This window comes from Acinonyx jubatus, chromosome A2 (genome assembly GCF_027475565.1).
Source record: "Acinonyx jubatus isolate Ajub_Pintada_27869175 chromosome A2, VMU_Ajub_asm_v1.0, whole genome shotgun sequence".
NCBI classification, from domain to species: Eukaryota; Metazoa; Chordata; class Mammalia; order Carnivora; family Felidae; genus Acinonyx; species Acinonyx jubatus.
The window spans coordinates 67,255,409-67,276,521 of NC_069383.1; the positions used below are offsets into that span (position 1 = coordinate 67,255,409).

General features: G+C 38.0%; 2 protein-coding genes across 5 annotated transcripts in view; one reads left to right on the forward strand and one right to left on the reverse strand.

The window, feature by feature from the left end:
• Positions 1–16,470, reverse strand: part of C1GALT1 (core 1 synthase, glycoprotein-N-acetylgalactosamine 3-beta-galactosyltransferase 1) — a 40,375-nt gene extending 23,905 nt beyond the window's left edge. The window contains exon 1 of one of the 3 annotated variants that reach the window (XM_027071948.2): positions 16,331–16,470. Coding sequence is in view for 1 of the 3 variants with exons in the window: in XM_027071946.2 (XP_026927747.1) it covers positions 16,331–16,337 (7 nt within the window). In the remaining 2 variants the exon portion in view is untranslated. Of the gene's footprint in view, positions 1–15,759; positions 15,891–16,330 lie in introns of those variants that run through there. The other 2 variants (XM_027071946.2, XM_027071947.2) reach the window with 2 other exon arrangements.
• LOC128314785 (translation initiation factor IF-2-like) lies at positions 16,114–17,780 on the forward strand. 2 transcript variants are annotated; one of them, XM_053218417.1, is made up of 3 exons: positions 16,114–16,904; positions 17,263–17,398; positions 17,715–17,780. In XM_053218417.1, the coding sequence occupies exon 1, from the start codon at positions 16,114–16,116 to the stop codon at positions 16,615–16,617; it is 504 nt and encodes a 167-aa protein (XP_053074392.1). In that variant the 3' UTR covers positions 16,618–16,904; positions 17,263–17,398; positions 17,715–17,780. The 2 variants fall into 2 exon arrangements, with proteins under 2 accessions (XP_053074392.1, XP_053074393.1); XM_053218418.1 differs by lacking the exon at positions 17,263–17,398.
• Positions 17,781–21,113: the final 3,333 nt, after the last annotated feature.

The following is a 21,113-nucleotide window of genomic DNA, read 5'->3' on the forward strand; positions in this document are numbered from 1 at the left end:
AAATAGCTCCACCAAACAACAGATTTTCAATGAAAACAAAATGGTCTTCTGTTGGAAGAAGATGCCATCCAGGACTTTGAGAACCAGATTGGACTCAGCTTCAAAGCATCACAGGACAGGATGACTCTCTCGTTAGCGGCTAATGCAGCTGGTAACCTTAAGTTGAAGCCAACGCTCATTTAACATTCTGAAAATGCTTGAGCCCCTTAAGAATTATGCTCCATCTATTCTGCCTGTGCTCTAGAAATAGAACAAAGCCTGGGTAACATCATATCGGTTTACAACATTGTTTATTTAAATTTTGAGCCTGGGGTGCCTGCATGGCTCAGTCCATTAAACATCCGACTCCAGCTCAGGTCATGATCTTGTGTCCTGTGAGTTTGAGCCCGCGTTGGGCTCTGTGCTGATGGCTCAGAGCATGGAGCCTACTTACGATTCTGTGTCTCCCTCTCACTCTGCACCTCCCCTACCTGCACTCTCTCTCTCTCAAAAATAAACATTAAAAAAATAATTAAAAAATACATTTTGAGCCTACTGTTAAGACCAACTGCTCAAAAAAACAAAAGATTTCCTTTCAAAATATTATTGCTCATTGATAACATACTTGGTTACTCTGAGCTCTAGTAGAGATGGACAAGATTAAAGCTGTTTTCATGTCTCCTAATACAACATCTATTCTGCGGCCTATAGATCAGAGTAATTTTCGACTTTCCAGTCTTATTATTTAAGAAATACATTTTCTAAAGCTATAGCTGCCATACATAGTGATTCCTCTGATAGAGCTGGGTATAATAAATGAAAAACCTTCTGAAAAGGAGTCAATATTTTATAGGGCATTAAGAACATTCATGGTTCATGGGAAGAAGTCAAAATATCAACATGTACGGGAGTTTGGAAGAAGCTGTTTCCAGCCCTCGGGAATGAATTTGAAGGGTTCAAGATTTCAAAGGAGGGGTATCTGGATGGTTCAATCAGTTAAGTGTCTGACTCCAGCTCAGGTCATGATCTTGTAGTTCATGAGTTCAAGCCCCGCATCTGGCTCTGCAATGACGGTGCAGAGCCTGCTTGGGATTCTCTTTCCCTTTCTCTCTGTCCCTCTCCCACTTCTGTATGTGCTCTCTCTCTATCTCTCTCAAAATAAAAACAAGGAGTAAGTACCTGCTGATATGTTAGAAACAGCATGATAAATAGAATTAAAAATGAAGCCTGAAGATGCAATTGAAGTGCTGCAATCTCATGAAAAAACTTGAATGGATGAGGAGTTGCTTCTTGAGGATGAGCAAAGAAAGCCATTTCTTGAGATGGAATCTACTCCTGTAAAGATTGTTGACATGGCAACAAAGGATTTAGAATATTACATAAACTTAGTTGATAAAGCATTGGCAGGATTTGAGAGGACTGACTCCCACTTTGAAAGAAGTTGTACTGTGGTAAAGTGCTATCAAATAGTATCTATGCTACAGACAAATCATTCATGAAGGAAGATTCAACGCATGTGGCAAACTTCATCGTTTATTTTAAGAATTGCCACAGCCACCCTGATCTTTAGCAACCACCACCCTGATCAGTCAGCAGCTATCAACAGGGAGGCAACACCCTCCACCAGCAAAAAGATTATGACTCGCTGAAAGCTCAGATGACGATTAACATTTTTTTAGTAATAACGTATATTTCAATAAGGTAAATTAAGGTATGTACATTTTGAGACATATGATACTGCACCCTTAACAGACTATAATGTAAACATAACTTTTATATGCAGAGAGAACCAAAAATTCAACTGACTTGTTTCATTGTGGTATTCACTTTATTGCAGTGGTCTGGAACTGAACTCACAGTATCTCTGAGGTATGCCTGTACTACATGAATCATTCCAAAAGTTAAGCAGAACTTAACCAATTCTTCTTTTATGTAAAAGTTTGATATATAAATATCTGACAAAGACAGTCCAAAATAAAGATAGCATTAAAAAAAAAAAAATCAGTCTAATCTCACTGCAAAACAATACATTATCAAAGGGAATGAAGCCCAAACATTAACCCATCTGAAGCTGGGTCTTCAGAAAAGGAACCATGAGATGAGGTTTATGAGAAATTATTCCATGGAAAAACACAAGGAAATAGGAAAGGGAAGGGAAGGAGGTCATGCAAAATCCCATGGAAGGTGATTTTAGCTCAGTCCCATAGGGCAGTTCTGGAGGCAATGCAAGCCACACCTGAGTTATAACCAATTAATCACTGGTTAAAGGCTCTCTTTAGGAAATAAATTTCCCAGACACTTCCATTGCTTATACATTGGCAAAGCAGGCCCTGGCAGTGTGAGGGCAGCCCTGCAACAAAAACCTTAGAAGACAGATAATGGGAATGAAAATACATCAGGACCCTGTGAACAGGAAGAAGACATGGGCCCTTAGACAAAGCATTAGCATCATCTGCTCTAGGAACTTTAGGACTGGGAAAGTTAAAAATCATTTGGTTTAATTTGCTCTATGGAATCCCCAATAGGTTCAGCAATCTATCATTCCAATCCAATCATTGTACAGTGAATACCGTATAGCCCCAAAAATGTATATAGAGATATTTTAATTAGCTTTTTAGTATCTACTCTAAAATATGAATAACCACTTAAGAATCACCAGATATTTTAAGGAATGCCTCTAATATGAAAGAAAAACACCAACAAAGTCAAATTTAAAACAACTTGGAAGAGATGGTAAGATTAAAACTAAAAAAAACCCCAATCACTGATATCCTAAGAGAAAAAATGTCATGGCATTCTATTTCTGAAATAAGAATAAGACAGTAGCTTAAAAAAATATGAGGACAAAAAGAAACCCAATAAATTAAAATATAAGAAAATAAAAAACCTACTGAATAGAACCAGCATAAGATAAAGTTAAGGAAATCACCCCAAATGTGAGCAAACAAAAAGATAAAGTGATGGAAAACAAGAGAGAAAATTGATAAGATCAATTTAGAAGGGCAGATAAAAAAGAAGGGAAGGTATCAACAACTAAATATTTCAAGGAAGTTTCCAGACTGAAAGGATCCAATGATAGCTAGCACTCTGAATAAAAACAGACCCAAAAAAGATATGGTATCATGTAATTTCAGAGCAATTTGGTCAAACTATTCTGTAAGCTTTCAGAGAAAGAGGCAAAGAAACAACAATGAAATGGTTTGGACTTTCAAACAGTAACACTGAAAGCTAGAAAGCAATGGAGAAAATCCTTCAAAATTCTGAGAAGAAATCATTTCCAACCTAGAATTTTATACCTAAACTATCCAACAAGTATGAGTAATGAGTAGAGATATTTTAAAAATATGACAGACTTTGGTCAGATCAATATTTGGTGTACCATATTGTATCTATCGTAAAGTGCCAGCAGGGCACTGATTCAGAAATGTTGAGCAAGCTGTCAAAAGATGCAGGTCTGGAACCTGGGAAAATATGCACAGTCAGTCACTTGTACATCTGAATCACAAATTAAAAATAACACTGCCCTAAAATATGATCTAGCAAATAAAAATAGTTAACTACTCAATGCAAAGGAGACTCTTCTTTAAATTCATTCACTTAGTCTTTCCACAATACTATGCAGGCTAAAAGAGTTGTGTAAATACCTAATACATTTGAGAATTTGCCATGTGACCTGATAATATAAAACACTCAAAAGACAAGTTAAGATTTTCTTTAGTATATTCCCTCTTTGCCTTCAAAGTGTAGCTCACTGACTCAACTTTTAATCTAAGGCAATCATCTTAACAAAATATAAAAAAGCACTTATGAACAGTGTCTGCACATAAACTCTCAAGTGTTTGCTAAATGAAAGAAAGATTCATGGTCAAAAGTTAGAATAAAAGGAAAAATTATATAAAGTACATTAACTAAATACAACGCTTCACAATCACTAAAATGTTTTTTAAAGATTGACATGGAAACACAGAACACAAGTGAAAAAAAGCATGCAGAGTTTTACATACAATGTTATTCCAACTCTGTGCTTTAAAAAAAATCCTTAAAAAAAAGACTAGAAAAATATGCCAAAATGTTAATAATTTCTCATTTCTAATTTTAATTCTAACTTCTAATATCAGTGTTAGGAGTAGGGGCAACTAAGATTTTTTTCCCACATGTTTCCAAGTTGAGTTTAATGAGTATGCATTACTTAAGCAGCTATCAAAAATTATACTCTTGTATCCCTTTAAATACTTAATTAGTGAGGACCTCAAGTAGCTTTTGTTTTTATGGGTTATATTCACTGATAAGATTTTTATTAGAAATTAAAACATAAAAAGTTTTTAAATATTCATTTATTCATAAGTAATAATGGCAAACGCACTACCTGTTAGCATAAATTTTTATGGTAAATATCTTATTTTATAAAAAAATGAAAGAGAAGAGTGGCATTGCTTTAAATTTTTATAAATCTCAGTATCTGGTTTAATAGAAGACCACTGGATCTAGAATTCCATACCTCCTTCTGCATTTAATTTTTTGCAATAGCATATAACATGTAGCTTCTTAAAAATCTGACTATACATTTATGCGAGAAAGAGCGAGTTAAAAAAAGCAAATATTGATATTAGTATCATAATTTTTTATTTTATAGTCTTCCTGAAAGGGTCTAAGAGATCTCACTTTCCCTGGACCACACTTTGAGAACTGCTACATTATTCTGATAAAAAAAAACATTTCTCCAAAAAATATTGAATGGTGGGTGGTAGCTTGCTGAATCATGAAAAATAGGATGGACGCTTGAGAGTTTTGATTTCTGGGTGAACAAAACCCAAAATGGACCATGCTATATTCAGCCTCCCTCTTTGATACAAACAGTAATGTTTAAGGCCGAGAAGGCAAACCTTTTCCTTTCCCCCTTCAGTTCAGTGCTCTTTCCCTCTAGTTTAGGTTCATTCTCTTTACTGATAGGTTACTGATAGGTATACCCAGACTTGGAAATTCCAGTCTGAGTGTTAGCCACTAAGGATCATCAGTGAAAGGAAATCTGTATGGCACTCTTTCCCCTTCTCCTTGTCTTCATTTTTATATAAAGAGTGTAACACAGCACTAACCTTGGGTATTATAGAAACGACTGAGGATACAAAGAATGCAGAACTCCTTGAACAGTAAAAGACATTCTCACCTTTTAATCATCTGAACCTGGGATTGGAGAAAACATTTTTTAAAAATAGAATTACCGCTTGAGATTTATACAACTTTAATTTGATTGTGAGGTTTTATATAATCTTTGAAAAGTGTTAATGATGAGTACCTTTTAATGTGTCAAATACTGTCCTAGGAGCTAAGGATATATTTTCTCCTGTTCACAGAATGTAAACTACCAGAAGGCACAAAATAGTATCTTTCCTCTCAGAGTTACCAACTATGATGCTTCCCACAAGATGATAGTGCAATAAACATTAGCTGGCTTGAAATAAGGGAGCAAAGCATCTACCTCTTTATTCTTCTCCCAAACCCCCAAATCTGATTATATCTCCACATCTATTTTACTCCAAAAAGACACTTTTCTCTCTCCAGGTCTTGATCATTTTTCTCCATGCTCAGGTCTTTTAACTTCTCTTAACCAACAACTTCATAGAGGCTTCACACAGCAGTCTTGTTTAAAAAACATGTATTTTCCAATGCCACAGGATGAAGTCCATACTTCTTACCTGGTACAGAAGACTGGCTCTAGTTTATCTTCCTGCTCTCTTATTTCTCATACTCCCTTATCTGAAAAGAGCAGTCAGCCATTCTCCCGTTTGCCATGACCTTTCATATGGATGACTTCAGCCATTCTATTCTTTTTGCATGGTGTGCCTTCCTCAATTTTGTCTACTGGATAGATGCCAAATTCTTTCAAGGTTTCTTAGTTTTGGTACTTTCCATGATCACTTTTCCCTAATGCCCATGGTCAAATTAACTGCTTTCCCTCAAATGTCTCCTTGTTCCTTTATTCACACCTCTTACTATGTATATATCATACTGCATAATAGAATGTGCATTTCTTTCCCACTAGACTAAGAGGTCCTTAAGAAAAATGGATAGGTTCTTATCTCTACGTCTCTAGCACCTAACACACTCTCTGGCTTACAAAAGGCATTCAAATGTTTGCATGTTTGTCTTACTGAAGGGAGGAATACAGGTGAAATGATTTCTGCAAACAGAGATCTATATACCATCTAATTTACTAAATAAAAAAATCATATATGGATCCATCATTTGAAACCTAAAGGCATAAAACAGACATACAATATGAACTATATTCTTTCCTTTGATGTATCTAAACTCAAATTAACTATAATAGAATTACATATTAATTCTGAGACAGAGACACTAAAAGCATTTTCTAGTACTAATTTATTAAGATTATAGAAATAGAAAATTAACACACAGCTGTCACCTAATGACCCTGACGTATTTTGAGCATGGTTACACAACCTTAGTGCTAGAAAGGACCGTGGAATTTTATGAATCCTGAAAAAGCATGTAAGGATAAGAAACAATAAACATTCCAAAAATTATATAACAGTTCACAACCAAGTTAAAATCAAATTGTATTGTTTCAAGCTATAATTCTATTTTTAAAAATATTCCCACAATTTCAGATTCAGAAAATCAAAAGTGAGAATACCTTTTTGTTACTGTTCCATGAGAACATAAATATTTTTTTGCAAACTCAAGCTACAATAATCAAAATAGTGGCACTGGCATAAAGATAAGACATACAGACCAATGGAATAAAATAGCCCAGAAATAAACCCTTGCATTTATGGTTAAAAGATTTTCAACAAATGGACCAAGTCCATACAAGAACAGAGGGCAGTCTTTCAAAAAAGGTGCTCAGAAAACAGGATATCTACATGTTAAAGAATGAAACCAGACCCTTACCTAACACCATATACAAAAATCAACTCAAAATAGATAAACGACCTAAACATAAGACCTAAAACTATAAAACTCTTAGAAGAAAAAAATGATACTGGAATTGGGAACAATTTCTTGGATAGGACATCAAAGGCACATGCAACAAAAGACAAGTAGTCAAACTGGCCTTCATGAAAGTTTTAAAATACTGTGTATCAAAAGACACTATCAACAGGGGCACCTGGGTGGCTCAGTCAGTTGAGCATCTGACTTCGGCTCAGGTCACCGTCTCACAGTTTGTCACCTTTGTCAGCCTGATGATATATACCCCTGGTAGTCTACCTGTCTCTCAAAATAAATAAAAACTTAAAAAAAAAAAAAAAGACATTATCAACAAAGTAAAAAGGCAACCCACAGAATGGAAGAAATATCTCTAAGTCATCTATCTGATGGGGGATTAATATCCAGAATACATTAGAGAACTCCTAAAACATAACAACAAAACCAACAAAATGGGCAAAGTACTTGAACAGACATTTCTCCAAACAAGACACATAAATGGCAGATAAGCATGAGCATGTTGAGGATGAAAAAGATGCTCAACGTCACTGACCATCAGGAAAATGCCAACAAAACTACAATGAGATACTACAATGAGATACAATAGGACGGCCACTATTAAAATAACAAGTGTTGGTGAGGATGTGGAGAAATGCAAACACGTGTGCACTGTAAGGTAAAATGTACAGCCACTATGGAAAACAAAAAATTAAAAAGTTAGAATTACCACAGGATCCAGTACTTCCACTTCTGGGTTTATGACCCAAAGCACTGGGAGCAGAGTCTCAAAGAGGTATCTGTATACCTGTGTTTATAGCAGCATTATTCACAATAGCTTAAATGTGGAAGTAATCCAAATGTCCATAGATGGATAAATGGATAAGCAAAATGTGTTATGTGCATACAACGGAATATTATTCAGTCCTTAAAAGAAAGGAAATTTTGATGCATGTTATAACATGGACGAACTTTTGACATTATGCTGAATGAAATAAGCCAGCCACAAAAAGACAAATACTATATAATTCTATTTACAGGAGACACTCAATTAAAACCAGAGAAATAGAAAGAAGAATGGTGGTTGCCAGAGACTGGGGGGAATGGAAAGTTCTTGTTTAATGGGTATAGAGTTTCAGTTTTGCAAGATGAAAAGAGTTTTGGAGCTAGATGGTAGTAATGGTTGCACAACAATATCAATGTACTTAACACCACTGAAACATACACTTAAAAATGGTTAAAATGTTAAATTGTATGTGTATTTTATCACAATAAAACATTGGAAAAAAAAGAATCAATGATAACAATGCCGATTTTCTCCAAATTAATCTATGTATGTAACATCATCCAAACTAAAATACAAGATGATTTAAAAAAGTTAAATAACTCGGTAAGAAACATTTAAAAGCTTTGTAAAAATAAGCATGAGAATATACCGGGGAAATTCTGGAAAGGGGTGTGGGGTCAGACTAAGCTTAATGGAGTCATTTAAAATACAAGACTTTTTGTGGTAGAAAGTTATTCTTAATGTTTGAAAAATAAATATGTGAGTGTAACTGGGAAGTTCCTGAAAGGAACACGGCAGTATGGAGAGTAAAATATATTACCTACAATAAACAGTTATATAGTAATTAAAACAATTTGATATTCATGCTGAACAGACATATCAATTTATCTATGAATCTGTAAAGAAAAAAAATGTTTAATGCTTATTACTTAGTACTACAGACAGTGCTGAGAGACTTCTTTTCTTTACAACCACACTGTCAGAACTAAGCTATCTGAAAGTATATGAGTGAGACTGGAACATCCCATTCTTGTATGGATGATAGATCATTAATCAAACAGCAACAGGCTTAATTTCCAATTCAGAATTTCAGATAGGGTATCCCAGACACAACATTCCACATTTATCTTAACTGTGTAGTCTCTAAGGAAATAGGACTTTGAGTTTGCTTCTCAGCCCAGCCTGATGTTAATTAACCCCCTGACATCACAGCCTTGCTGTACTTCAAACTTATCAAATATTGCTTCATTTAAATTTTGTCTAAACTCCACCCTTGTCCAAAATCCTATAATAACCCTATCCCTTCTTTATTTAGTAAAATGCTGACAGTTCTTCTGATGTGTGGTCTCCCTCACAGATGCAAGTTAATTAACCTTTGTCAGCCTAAAGATATATAACCCTGGTGGTCTTTACCGGATCAAAATAAAGGGTTTATTTAAAAAAAACAAAAAAAAAAAAAAAAAAACACAACTATGTATGGAAATTTAATACATAATATACATACTATTTTAAATCAAGAAAAAGATGGCTTAGTCAAGTAATGATACTGAAATAATCTTTCAGGAAAAAGATAAAAAGCAGCCAGTTGAATACCTACTTTCTTTCAAATTCCAAATGTTTCTAAAATTTCAATATTCTAAAAAAATGAAATTAAAACAAAACTAGAAGAAAAAATCATTTACATTTTTTAAAAACTTCGTTTAATGTTTATTTTTGTGGGGGGGAGGGGTGGAGAGAGAGGGAGACACAGAATCTGAAGCAGGTTCCAGGCTCTCAGCTGTCAGCACAGAGCCCAAAGCAGGGCTCAAACATACAAGCCATGAGATCATGACCTGAGCCAAAGTCAGACATTTAACCGACTGAGTCACCCAAGGCACCCCACTTTATCATTTTTGTACCATGAATTGAGATCTTCTCAAAACTCAGAAACTATGACTATAGGAAAAGTGAAATTATTCATTGATTAAATTTCTGGCAATGAAACTGCTGGTTCAAAGACATGTTCCTATATAAAATGTTGGAAAAAAAAAACTGTACAGCAAAATTGCCAAGAAGTATCATAACAAAAAAGACAAAAGATTAATATAAAAACAGATAAAGTTAAAACAGGCACCTGGGTGGCTCAGCTGGGTGAGCGTCCAACTTCTGCTTAGGTGATGATCTCATAGTTCGTGAGTTCGAGCCCTACATAGGCTCTGTGCTGACAGCTCAGAGCCTGCAGCCTGTTTCAGATTCTGTGTCTCCCTCTCTCTCTGCCCCTCCCCCACTCTCACTGTCTCTGTCTCTCTCAAAAATAAACATTTAAAAAATTAAAAAATAAAATAAAATAACAAATAAAGAAAACAAAGGATTTGCAGAGAAGAAAATACAATGGTCGAGGATATTCAAATTCCACATTAAAGAGGAATACCTGGGTGACTCAGTAGGTTGAGCATCCAACTCTTGATTTCGGTTCAAGTCATGATCACAGTATCATGGGATCAAGCCCTGCATCAGGCTCTACACTGAGCGTGGAACCTGCTTGAGATTCTCTCCCTCTCCCCCTTCCTCTCGCCACCACTCCCCACCCCCTGGCTCTCTCTCTCTCTCTCTCTCACAAAGAAAAAAAAAATTCACATTAAAGAAAACTAAATCAAATGCAGAGATAGTATTTTAACCTATCATACTGGTAAAAATGTTCAGTAACACACAGTAATGACATGGTAGAGAAAACTGGCACTCCTGCATTCTTTCTCACAATACACATATTTACCGTCTTTTGGAAGGACAATTTGGCAATATATTTTAAAATGTTTAAATGAGCATGACCTGGCCCACCATTTCATCATCAGAAATTTCTCTTATGGGGGCGCCTTGGTGGCTCAGTTGGTTAAGCGTCCAACTTTGGCTCAGGTCATGATCTCACAGTTCGTGAGTTCCAGCCCTGCCACTGGGCTCTGCACTGACAGTGCAGAGCCCGCTTAGGATTCACTCTCTCCCTTTCTCTCTCTGCCTCTCCCCCACTTGTACTCTCTTTCTCAAAATAAATCAGTAAGCTTAAAAAAAATTTTTTTTTTAATTTCTCTTATGGACAAAAACAAAGTCGTCTGCAAAAATGTTCATGGCAGCCATTGCTGTAAGATGTTTGCTTGTTGATAAGGAACTAGTTAAATAAACAAACAAGGTACATCCATACCACAGAATACTCTGCAGCTGTCAAAAACAATGATCTACATGTGCTAAGGAAAATCTTTGCACATTTGGCAGATTATGATTTTTTTTGCCAGTAATGTGTAGTGGCTACTTTTTAAATAAGAGAAATGTAAAGAAAACAAATGTAAAAACCCAAACTAAAACCATAGATAAAAAATGTCTACACAAAAAAGAGTACATTTTCTTTCCCATCTCTCTGTGTATCTTGCAAAAAGGGTAATGTCTATATCAGCTTATACATATGTGCATCTTTTACTTTACAACAAAGAGATGATGTCCACTTCACCCTTTCAAAACTATTTTCTCCCATAACACAACTTCAGTCATTAAAACTGTGTAAGATAAAGATTTATTTTTATATTTTTTTGAGAGTGCACAGCACAAGGGACAGAGACAAAGAAACAGAGAGAGAGAGAGACAAAGAGAGAGAGAGAGAGAGAGAGAGAGGGCATCCTAAGCAGGCTCCATGCCCAGCATGGAACCCATGACCTGAGCGGAAATCAGGTCTACTGAACCACCTACGTGCCCCCAGAATGATCTATCTAAAATGAAAAGCTGACCAAGTCACTCCATGAATTCTCCATGGAGCCCCACTGCCTATAAGAAAAAAACTAAGCATCTTTAATTTACATGATATATATAGGCTCTCCTTGATCTAGACTCTGTCCAGATTTCCAGGCTCATATTTCAATACCCCATGCCTTATAATTTATTCTTCAGTAATCCTGAACTACCTATACAGTTCACTAAACATCCCAATGCAGTGGGCTCCTCTATTCCTATTGTCTCCTCCATCTACACAATACTGTCTTCCCTTCACTATCTGTGCCTCAACCTAAGTCCCATCAAGCCGGTGTTTTTTATTGACACAACTGACACCTTGAGCTGGATAATTCTCTCTTGTGGTGGCTGTCCTGTTCACTGTAAGATGTTTAGAAGCATCTGTGGCCTCCACTCACCAGACACTAGTAGCACTCCCCCTGGTTGGGACAACTAAAAAGGTCTCCAGACATTGCCAACTGTCCCAAGCAACAAAATCAGCTCCAGTTAAGAACCACTCTACTAACCTGTTAAAACCTGTTTATCATATATATATAAAATATCTAAAGAAGAATATATAAAGACTAGTTGTAACATCAGTTAACTCTGAGGCAGGCAACTCAGTGACTGAAGTAACTAGGCAGGAAAAAACCTTATTTTTCACTACAGTCCTGTATGTTTTTCATCTTGTACCTCTCTTCTAACCTCTTCACTGCTACCACCCTACCATTCCTTTTCTTCCTTCTCCTCACCCTCCCCCTTTCTCTCTCGACTAGTATAACTGGATCCTAATCAACTTTTCCCTTTACAGCCTTCTTTCTTCAATCCATTTTTACCAGTCCATTTCACCAGTGTGATCCCTTTAAAAAGACATTAGTCATTTGCTCAAAATCCTTCAGGGTCTTCTCAGTCTCACTCAGAGACAAAGCCAAAACCAGTAAGATGAACCTGAACGGTCTGCCACCCTATCCTCACTCTTCTTTCTCTGATATCTCCTCCTAGTATTTGGTTTCTACAGTTCAAAAACAAACAAACAAATTTCATCAACTCAACCTACTGTTTCCCTTGCTGTGTTCTCTCTGGACTCCTTGCTGTTCCTCAAACACATGAGGGTCTCTGCCCCTGCTGTTCTGTTGGGAACACAACTCATCTACATAGTCACATGGCTCACTCCCCAACTCCTTCAGGCCTTTACTTCTCAGGGGGTTTTCCCTATTCTTACCCACAGCACCTACTAACGTCTAATATATTACATATTTTATTTACCTTGTTTATTGTCTCTTTTCTCCATCTTGTTCATTGATTCTCAAATCTGAGTCTGCATCAGAATCATCTGAAAGTCTTTTTAAAACAGTTTCTGAATCAAGAGGTCTGGTGGGGGCGGGGGGAGGGGGGCGTTGAGCCTGAAAATCTGCATTGTTAACAAGTTCCCAGATGATGCTGATGCTGCAGATCCAGGGACATTTTGAGAACCAACATTTTAGAATATAAGCTCCTCCAGGACAGAGATTTTTGTCTGTTTGTTTTCCCTCTACAACCTGGTTCTGAGTCAGCAGTGAGATAAGTAAATGATAAATAAGTAAATTTAGATGTCCCTACTCTGTTCCCACCACACCCTCTGATTTGGTCTGCCCTATGGTGCTAAAAATTTATTGAACACTGTAAAAGATAAATGTGACCTATTTGGAAATGGGGTCTTTGCAGATGTAATCAAGTTAAGATGAAGTCATCAAGGTGGACCCTAACCCAATATGACTGGTATCCTTATAAAAAAAGGGAGAATGCCATATGAAGAGATACAGACACAGAAAGAATGGAGGGGAGTGATATAGTGGCAGGTCAAGGAATATGAAGGGCTGCCAGTGACAGAAGAAGCTCAGAGACATGAACAGATTCTCCCCTACAATCTAGAGAGCATGGCTCTGCCAACATTTGATTTCAGACTTCTAGCCTGAAGAACTGAGATGATGAATTTCTATTGTTTTAAATCACTCAATTTGCCATACTTTGTTATGGCACCCCTAGGAAAATAATACAAGGACCAAGAATGCAAATTACTACACCAAACCATATATAATTTCAAATTTGGCTCTATCTAATTTCCACCAGTTCAAATGTTTTCGTGCATAGCTTTAGTTGTAAACTAACCAGGTTTCCCATTTCAGAATCTCACCAACCTAATATTGCTTTTTCCTGCCTTTAATATGTGCCTTCAATGTGCAAGGCAGCTCATACTACAGGTTCTAGATAAATTATTCAGATTTTTTGGTTTCTCCCACTTTCTTACAGGCATCTCTATTTAACAAATATCAACTTCTTTATATATTTTTCTCTAAGGGACACTTCTTTTATTCACACATTATAGATTTTGGTATGTATTTTCTCCTTGGCCATTCGAATTAGCTGCAGAGTGAAAATTTAAGTACACATTAAATATACATTTAGATTTTTCTTTTAATTTTTTTTTTAACATTTTATTTTATTTTTGAGACAGAGAGAGACAGAGCATGAACAGGGGAGGAGCAGAGAGAGAGGGAGACACAGAATCTGAAACAGGCTCCAGGCTCTGAGCTGTCAGCACAGAGCCCGATGCGGGGCTGGAACTCACAGACCGTGAGATCAGGACCTGAGCCGAAGTCGGACGCTTAACCGACCAAGCCACCCAGACGCCCCGATATACATTTAGATTTTAAGATAAAATGCTAACTTCTTTTTTGTAGAACAATATTCCTTTTCTTTCTTCTCTTTCTTCCTTCTTTTAAAAGAATGACCTTAATCGTAATGAATTTGGAGCAAAAAAATTTTGTCATACTTTTCTTCCCACCTTGTTATAGTTGGTACGCTAGCATCTTTATTCAAATCTCAACAAATGTTCTAAAAGTAATATGGTTGTATTAGGAAGCTTAAAATTTTAAATGAATGTGAAATGAATTTCACCAAGTTGTCCCTTTTCCATTTAACATTTGTTTACAGCTACAATGTCACAAGAATTCCAATCAATAATTTCATCACACAAAGGCTCTATTTTAAATTACCATGGTTTACAAAATCTATAAGCTGTAAAATGCAATTTTTATCTTAGGGAGCAAAAATCAATATACAAATAGTAAACAGCATATGCCTAAACGACACACTTTTGTATTTCTATGACTGGGTGAAAATTAATTCATTATATGTACCACTAAACAAGTTTGTGATAAAATTCTAAGAATTTCTGGATATTAAATTTACTCAGAAATACAGACTAGTATAATCTATACCAAAAAAAAGCATATTTAAGAAAAACTGTATCTATCCTATCTATGAATATTAACCACAAAATATTGTTTAAACGCTGAGGCCTAAATAAGAAGATACAGAAAAACACAAATTACAGACATATTTGAGAGAGATTTTTAATAGTTTTCCACCAGTACTTAAAAACCATGCTCCTTTCCTACGAAGATTTTAAATGAGTCATACTTTCCTTACTAAATCACTGTTTTACTTAACATATGGTGAAAAGAGTTAACTGTTTGGTAACTTAAAACTTTATATTCACTGAAATTGCACATCAATATATACTAGCTAGTGGAAAACAAAATAAGTATAGTTTACTATATTCAATACTCAGAACACACAGCATCATGTGCATAAGGCTCACTTGACATTTATCTGATAAGGGTATGGAAAGTTGTTTAAATATCTCCTAAAAATTCAAGTTCCCACTGTCTAAACCTACACCAGAATTAAACAAGTTGAACTTGTGCACAACACTTGTTCCTGGCACCCAGGCCAAGCTATCTATATTCTCTGCTTAACTTTTAGTAAATGAGCATATTTCTGTCCAGGTCACTTTGGCCTAATTATTCACTTTAACGTGTTAAAGTTCTACCTTTATAACTAACTTTTTAATTCATACTGAAGTCAAGTCATGGTTAGCGTAATAGTTTCCAACCCGAAAAGCGTTAAAAAGATATACTACAATATCTATAACGAATTGAGAAAACTAGATATAAATCCAATCAACTTTTCCAGAGCATGTGGTGCCTTCTTGTTTATTATTTTAAAAAATAATAAGAGGAGAGTAAGAGCTAGGGAAGAATAAATCCCCACTCCCAAATTACATTCTTCTTTTAAGAGTATATAATTTATCCAAATTCGAAGGCGTATGGCCAACTTGTCAGCACCTACTACTCACACACTCGCGAGGGGGTGCCGGGGGTGGAGAAATAAACTCTTTGCCTCCTTCTCTACCGTGCAAGTGAGCCAAACACACCTGGCTAGCTCACTTTGCCAGAGGCAGTGAAATTTTAAAAAATAAATCAGCCACAAACCTGATGATCCAAGAAAGCCCCGAGGAAGTCCCCCCGGCACTTGGGGAAGACGCTCGCTCGCCCGGCACTCGCGCCGCCCGGCAGCCCGGCGGCTCTCGATGAAGGTGGCCACACCTGAGCCCCGAGTCCGGCCGGACCCACAGGTCGGAGGAGGGGGGCGGGGCAGGGACCGCCCGGCGGGCAGGACCGCTAAGTGATCCCGCCGCGACCGAGACGCAGCTCGAGTCTCACTGCCGCCGCCCGACGGCGGGCAGCGCGCGAAGAGGAGGTGAGGGGCACCAGAGGGCAGAAAGGAAGAACCCACCACCAAGAGGAGGCTACTCGTCAACAAAATAGAGGCCCGGTGGTGCCCCAATGGCAGTTCACAGTGGCGCCGGGAGGAGGAAGTGCCCCGCGCCTCCCTCAGCAGCTCCAAGTCCCCAGCCCCGGCGGCGACCCCGAGACACCTGTTTGGCTGCGCCCGGGTTTGGTTCCACCCTCCACGCTCCCCCAAAAGCACACTCCGCGCTGGGAGGACGAAGGGAGCCGAGACCTTGGACCCGCAGCCTGAGGGCGCCTCCGCCGGCCGTACCTGACATCAGCCGCGGCTCCCTCTCGCCCCTCCTGGGGGGCGGAGAGGGGGACAACAGGAGACCGGCAACCTTAGCTCCTCCCGGCACCGGCAGAAGTGGCTCGTGGCCGCTAGCTGGGGCCGCCCGCTGCCGCCCAGATTATTCCCTGGCGGCGGCGGCGGCGGCAGCGGCGGCGGCTGCCGAGGCGGACCCAGCTCGCGCTCCCGCCCGCTCGCTCCGCCCCTCCCCGCAGCGCGTCCAGGCCGCGGCCCGCCGACGGCGCAGCCGCCACCCAGGGGTCTCCTAGCGCTGACGTCTCTGCCGCCGCACCAGCCCCAGGGAAGGGCGGAGCGAGAGGGGGCAGGGTGGGGCGGGGTTATGGCGACGTGCGGACGCGGAGATTGGCCGCCAAGCTCACGCCCCGCCCTTCTGCGAAGGGGTCTGGGAAGTCGGGTCTTCTATGAGCAGTAGTCTCTGCCCACTTGCGGCTCCTCGCCGCTGGGCTTCTCCTTCCTGGTCCTGGTGCTGGTTTTGCACTAGCTTCCGGACCTTGAGAGAGACTAAGCAGTGAAACTGCAGGGACTGAAGCTGGAGGTACCTGAGGGACCTCTGTGTGAGGGACAGGCTCTAACCCTGCAGAAGTCTTTTGGCCTCTAGCCTGCTTCCCGTTCTTTTTTCTCCTGTTCCCCACTCACCCACCCACCCACCCCGTACTCTCTGTAGTCAGTATCTCTCTGTCCTTAATGAAAGGAAATACGGCAAGATGAGATATGCAAACGGGTGCTGGGTAACCAGATGTGTGAACCCGGAAGGGTTGAAAACATAGTGGTACCACAAAGCCTTCTGTAGCACACGCGGTTTGGTTCTGTCATTACTTCAGTGCTGCCAGGCAATAACAGGAAGCGCTTCCTTAGCGCTTTGTAAAACTCATCTTTCTTTTCGTTGGCCAAAGGACTTTGAATCAGAAAGCTGTTTTTGGATTAGAGGGAGGAGCCTGTGAGCCACTGAGACAACCCCCACAGCAGTCAGGAGGTGGGGATAAGGTCTTGGCTTTAACCATCCTCTGTCTACAAGGCCTTAGCTTGAGGGTAAGAAAGCTATCCTGCTTCCTTTAAACGCCTTCCTCAGTCAGTTCTGAAGTGCCTTTCAGTAAAGCCTTTAGGAGTGTAGGCTCTGGGCTGCAATCTTGGTTCCTCCTATTTGCTGTGCAACCCTGGCAAGTTACTTAACATGCCTGGGAGAAATACGGAGCAATGTATGTAAGTTCTTGTTCTTTTTCCTTTAATTTGTTTAGATTCAGCTCTACTGGAGTTTGCCATGATATGCCGTTAATAGATCCAAAGAGATCTTACAAAAGAATTGAAGCACATCTAGTGATTCTTATTTAAACCTTTTATTTTTCAGATGAGAAAAACTGAGGTCAGAAAAACTGATAGACCATTTTAGAGGTGCAAGTATCCTGATGTTCAGTTAGTACTCTTTTCCCCACCCATCTGTCCAGACTTCTTTCCCTTCCACCCTTACCTGTATTCTCTTCTCTCTTTCCCAACCTGTGTATGGTTAATTGCCCAGCCTTACCCCCTTCCTTTCCACAACTACTGTGAAACAGGAAAAGGAGACCCTTCCAGAGGTCGCAGTGTTTCAAACAGAAAGCAAAACAAAAACTCAAGATACCTTACCTAATTTTAATTTTATTGAAAAAAATGTTTAATTGTACTGAAATTTTTAATGAGTAAGAAATAACTTTGCTTTTTCCATTGAGCAAAGATAAGAAACCATTTCAAAAAGATAAATTCAGCCATTGCATGTCTAAGATAATTACTGGCAGGAAGTAATATTGATATGACAAAAACTAGATCAAGTCAGCCCCTCCCATCCTATTGGGTATTTTTGAAAATAGCTGTTATTTGTATGAAAACCATACATAGTTATTCAAACAAATAAAAAAAATAACCCACAGATAAGCAGTTTTAAAAATGTGTGTTACATTCTTCCAGATATAAAGAAAAACACATAAAGACATAAAAATACAATATTTCATAAACTGGATCTTATACAGTTCTTTTTTCACTGAACAATGTATCATGATTAACATCATTTTTAAAAGTTGCGTTGCCTGTTAATTGTATGTACTATCATTTATCTAACCAGTATTCTATTGATATTTTGTTTTTTTCACCCAAATTTTTGATATTATGAACAACTCTGATGAACTTCCTTTTGCACGTACCTTTGCACAACTGTATAATTATCTCCTTGGACAGATTCCTAGTAGTGACATTAATGTCAGCCAATTCTTCAATGTTATCAACTAGAAAAAAGAAAATTGTGGTTACTTTGAAAAATATGCTTTATATATGAGACTCACAATGACTAGATTCTCCCATTTGAAACAGATAAATCTTGGACAGTATGTTTGTTTGTCTGGTGTGGTGTTTCAATAATGTGTGTCAAAGCTTGTTGGAGCAGGATAATGTGTGTTGAGACTCCTTGGAGCAGTGTGGTAGACACTGCTAGTTGTTTAAACCAAAATACTTTCTTCCTTACTAGCAGAACTCTGATTTTTTTTCAGGGTGACAGTGTGTCTAATTAAAAGTATTTACTTCTCCAGATTTCTATAAGCCATGACGGGCCATGTGACCTTTCAATAAAATGCAAATTGATATTGCTAGGAGAGGCCCAAAGTTTATGGAAGAAATGTCCTTTTAGCCATTGGACCTGTACCTATTTTTGTTGTCTTACCTGGAACAGTGACATGATGCTGGAGGTGGAGCATCCATATTTCAACCATAATAACCAAAGCCCCACACAATATTAATAGTGTAGGAAGTCAGAGGTACCAGGGTTGTGATTGCTTTGGAGGGTGAGCTTATTAGCTCTGGACTGACCATTTCTAGATTTGTTGTTATGTGAGGGAAAATAAATCCCTCCTATTTAAGGTTTTGTTGTTTGGGTTTTCTGTTATAAGTACTGAATACAATTCCAAATTGATACAACACGATAGGACAAGTCATAATTTATTTGGCACTGTATGTAGAATTTTTTAACAGGGTGAAATAAAAATAAGGACACAAAATGGGAACAAATAAACAACAACTATAAAGAAGCCACTCTTTAATACACTTAGTTTCCTTTAAATATCTACATGTTATAATGAGGTTAACAAATCATTTTGTAATAATTAGATTAACTTCTGTAAATTAAATTATATTCACTGATATAGTGGCTTTAAAATATGTCCACAAGTTCTTTGATGCTTCTTCCTTCAAAAGGTGGAACTTAATTCCTCTCACCTTGAGATTGGACTGTGTTTAGTGACTTGTTCTCATGAATAGAATGTAGAAATGATGTAGTGAGACTTCTTAGAGAAGATCTTGAAGCATATGCCAGCTTTTTTCTTCTTCTCTCTCTGGGATTGCTTGCTGGGGAAAGATGGTTGTCAAGTCACAAGACTCTTAGGCAACTTTAGAGAGGCCCACATTATGAGTAATTAAGGTTTCTGGCCAACAGCCACTGAGGAACCAAGGACTCCTGAGGATAGCCATGTAAGTGAACTTGGAAGCACATGCTCCAACCCTAGTCAAGCCTTCAGATGACTGCATCCTTCATCAACATCTTTACTGACCTTAGGAGAGATCCTGAGCCAGAACCACTCAGTTAAGCTGCTCCCAAATTCCTGGCCCACAGAAACTATAGGATAATATATGTTTGTTGTTTTAAGCCATTAAATTTGGGGATAAATTGTTATAGAGCAAAGATAACTAATATAGCTGGGTATAATAGAGCCTAGCACAATGGCTGACACATACATAGGTGTTTAATGATTTGTTGTTTGAATAAATAAGCAATTTGATGAAGAAGAATATATCTTTTTCACTTTAAAGGGATACATAAAATGCTGGTATTATTTTTGATCCCTGACACATGTATTATATAAGGTTTTTGGACATGATCATAGAGAAATCACTTGTGAATCTTATTGCAATATAAACATCGATAACCCTGGAGGAAACATGTGGTGAATAGAGCAGTGGAACCCTTGAGACTTGGATAATGCTCCCAGTTTTATCACTGATTAGCTGAGAGGCCCATGGCAAGTCACCTAAACTCTCTAAATCTCAATTTCCCTATCTATGAATTGGGGAAAATAATCCCAACATGCCTCAAAAGGTGATTAATCACATTATATGTGACAATGTAATTGAAAAGCATTGACATTCTTTTAATTACATTAGGCTCATGAGGTCTATCCTATTTTATTTTTAAGCAATTAAGCATTAAATATTTTAGGTGTGTACACCATGAAGACTTTTCTTTCAAGAGGTGATAACTTATTACTGATTTTACTGTGTACATTTATAAAATATTAGCATCATTCATAGTAAGCAGTAAGATTTAAGAGTATGGCGGGATGGTAGGTTATTATATGTCAGATCTCATTTTATTAGCCTGTTGAAAATTTATTGCACTTTAAAAAGAATACATAATTATGACTGCCTCCTTTTTCTTTTCATGAATTAATTTGTAATTGCAGTTGGGTGTGTGCCCCTCTTTGTGGTAACAGTGGTAGTTAAGCATACTTAGTAATAAACATACATTTAACCAATAATTTGGTCTGAGTCTAAGAATTTATCCTAGAGCGAAATTGCACCCGACAGCAAGAAAATAAATGATAGAATATACATCTTGCTCTTTCAGTGAGGAAGACTTGGGCACACAGGAAAGTCTTTATACAGTGGAGCCTCAGAGGTTATGCAGTTGTTGACAATGCACAGTTTGGTGGTGTGGATGACCCCAGAGGTA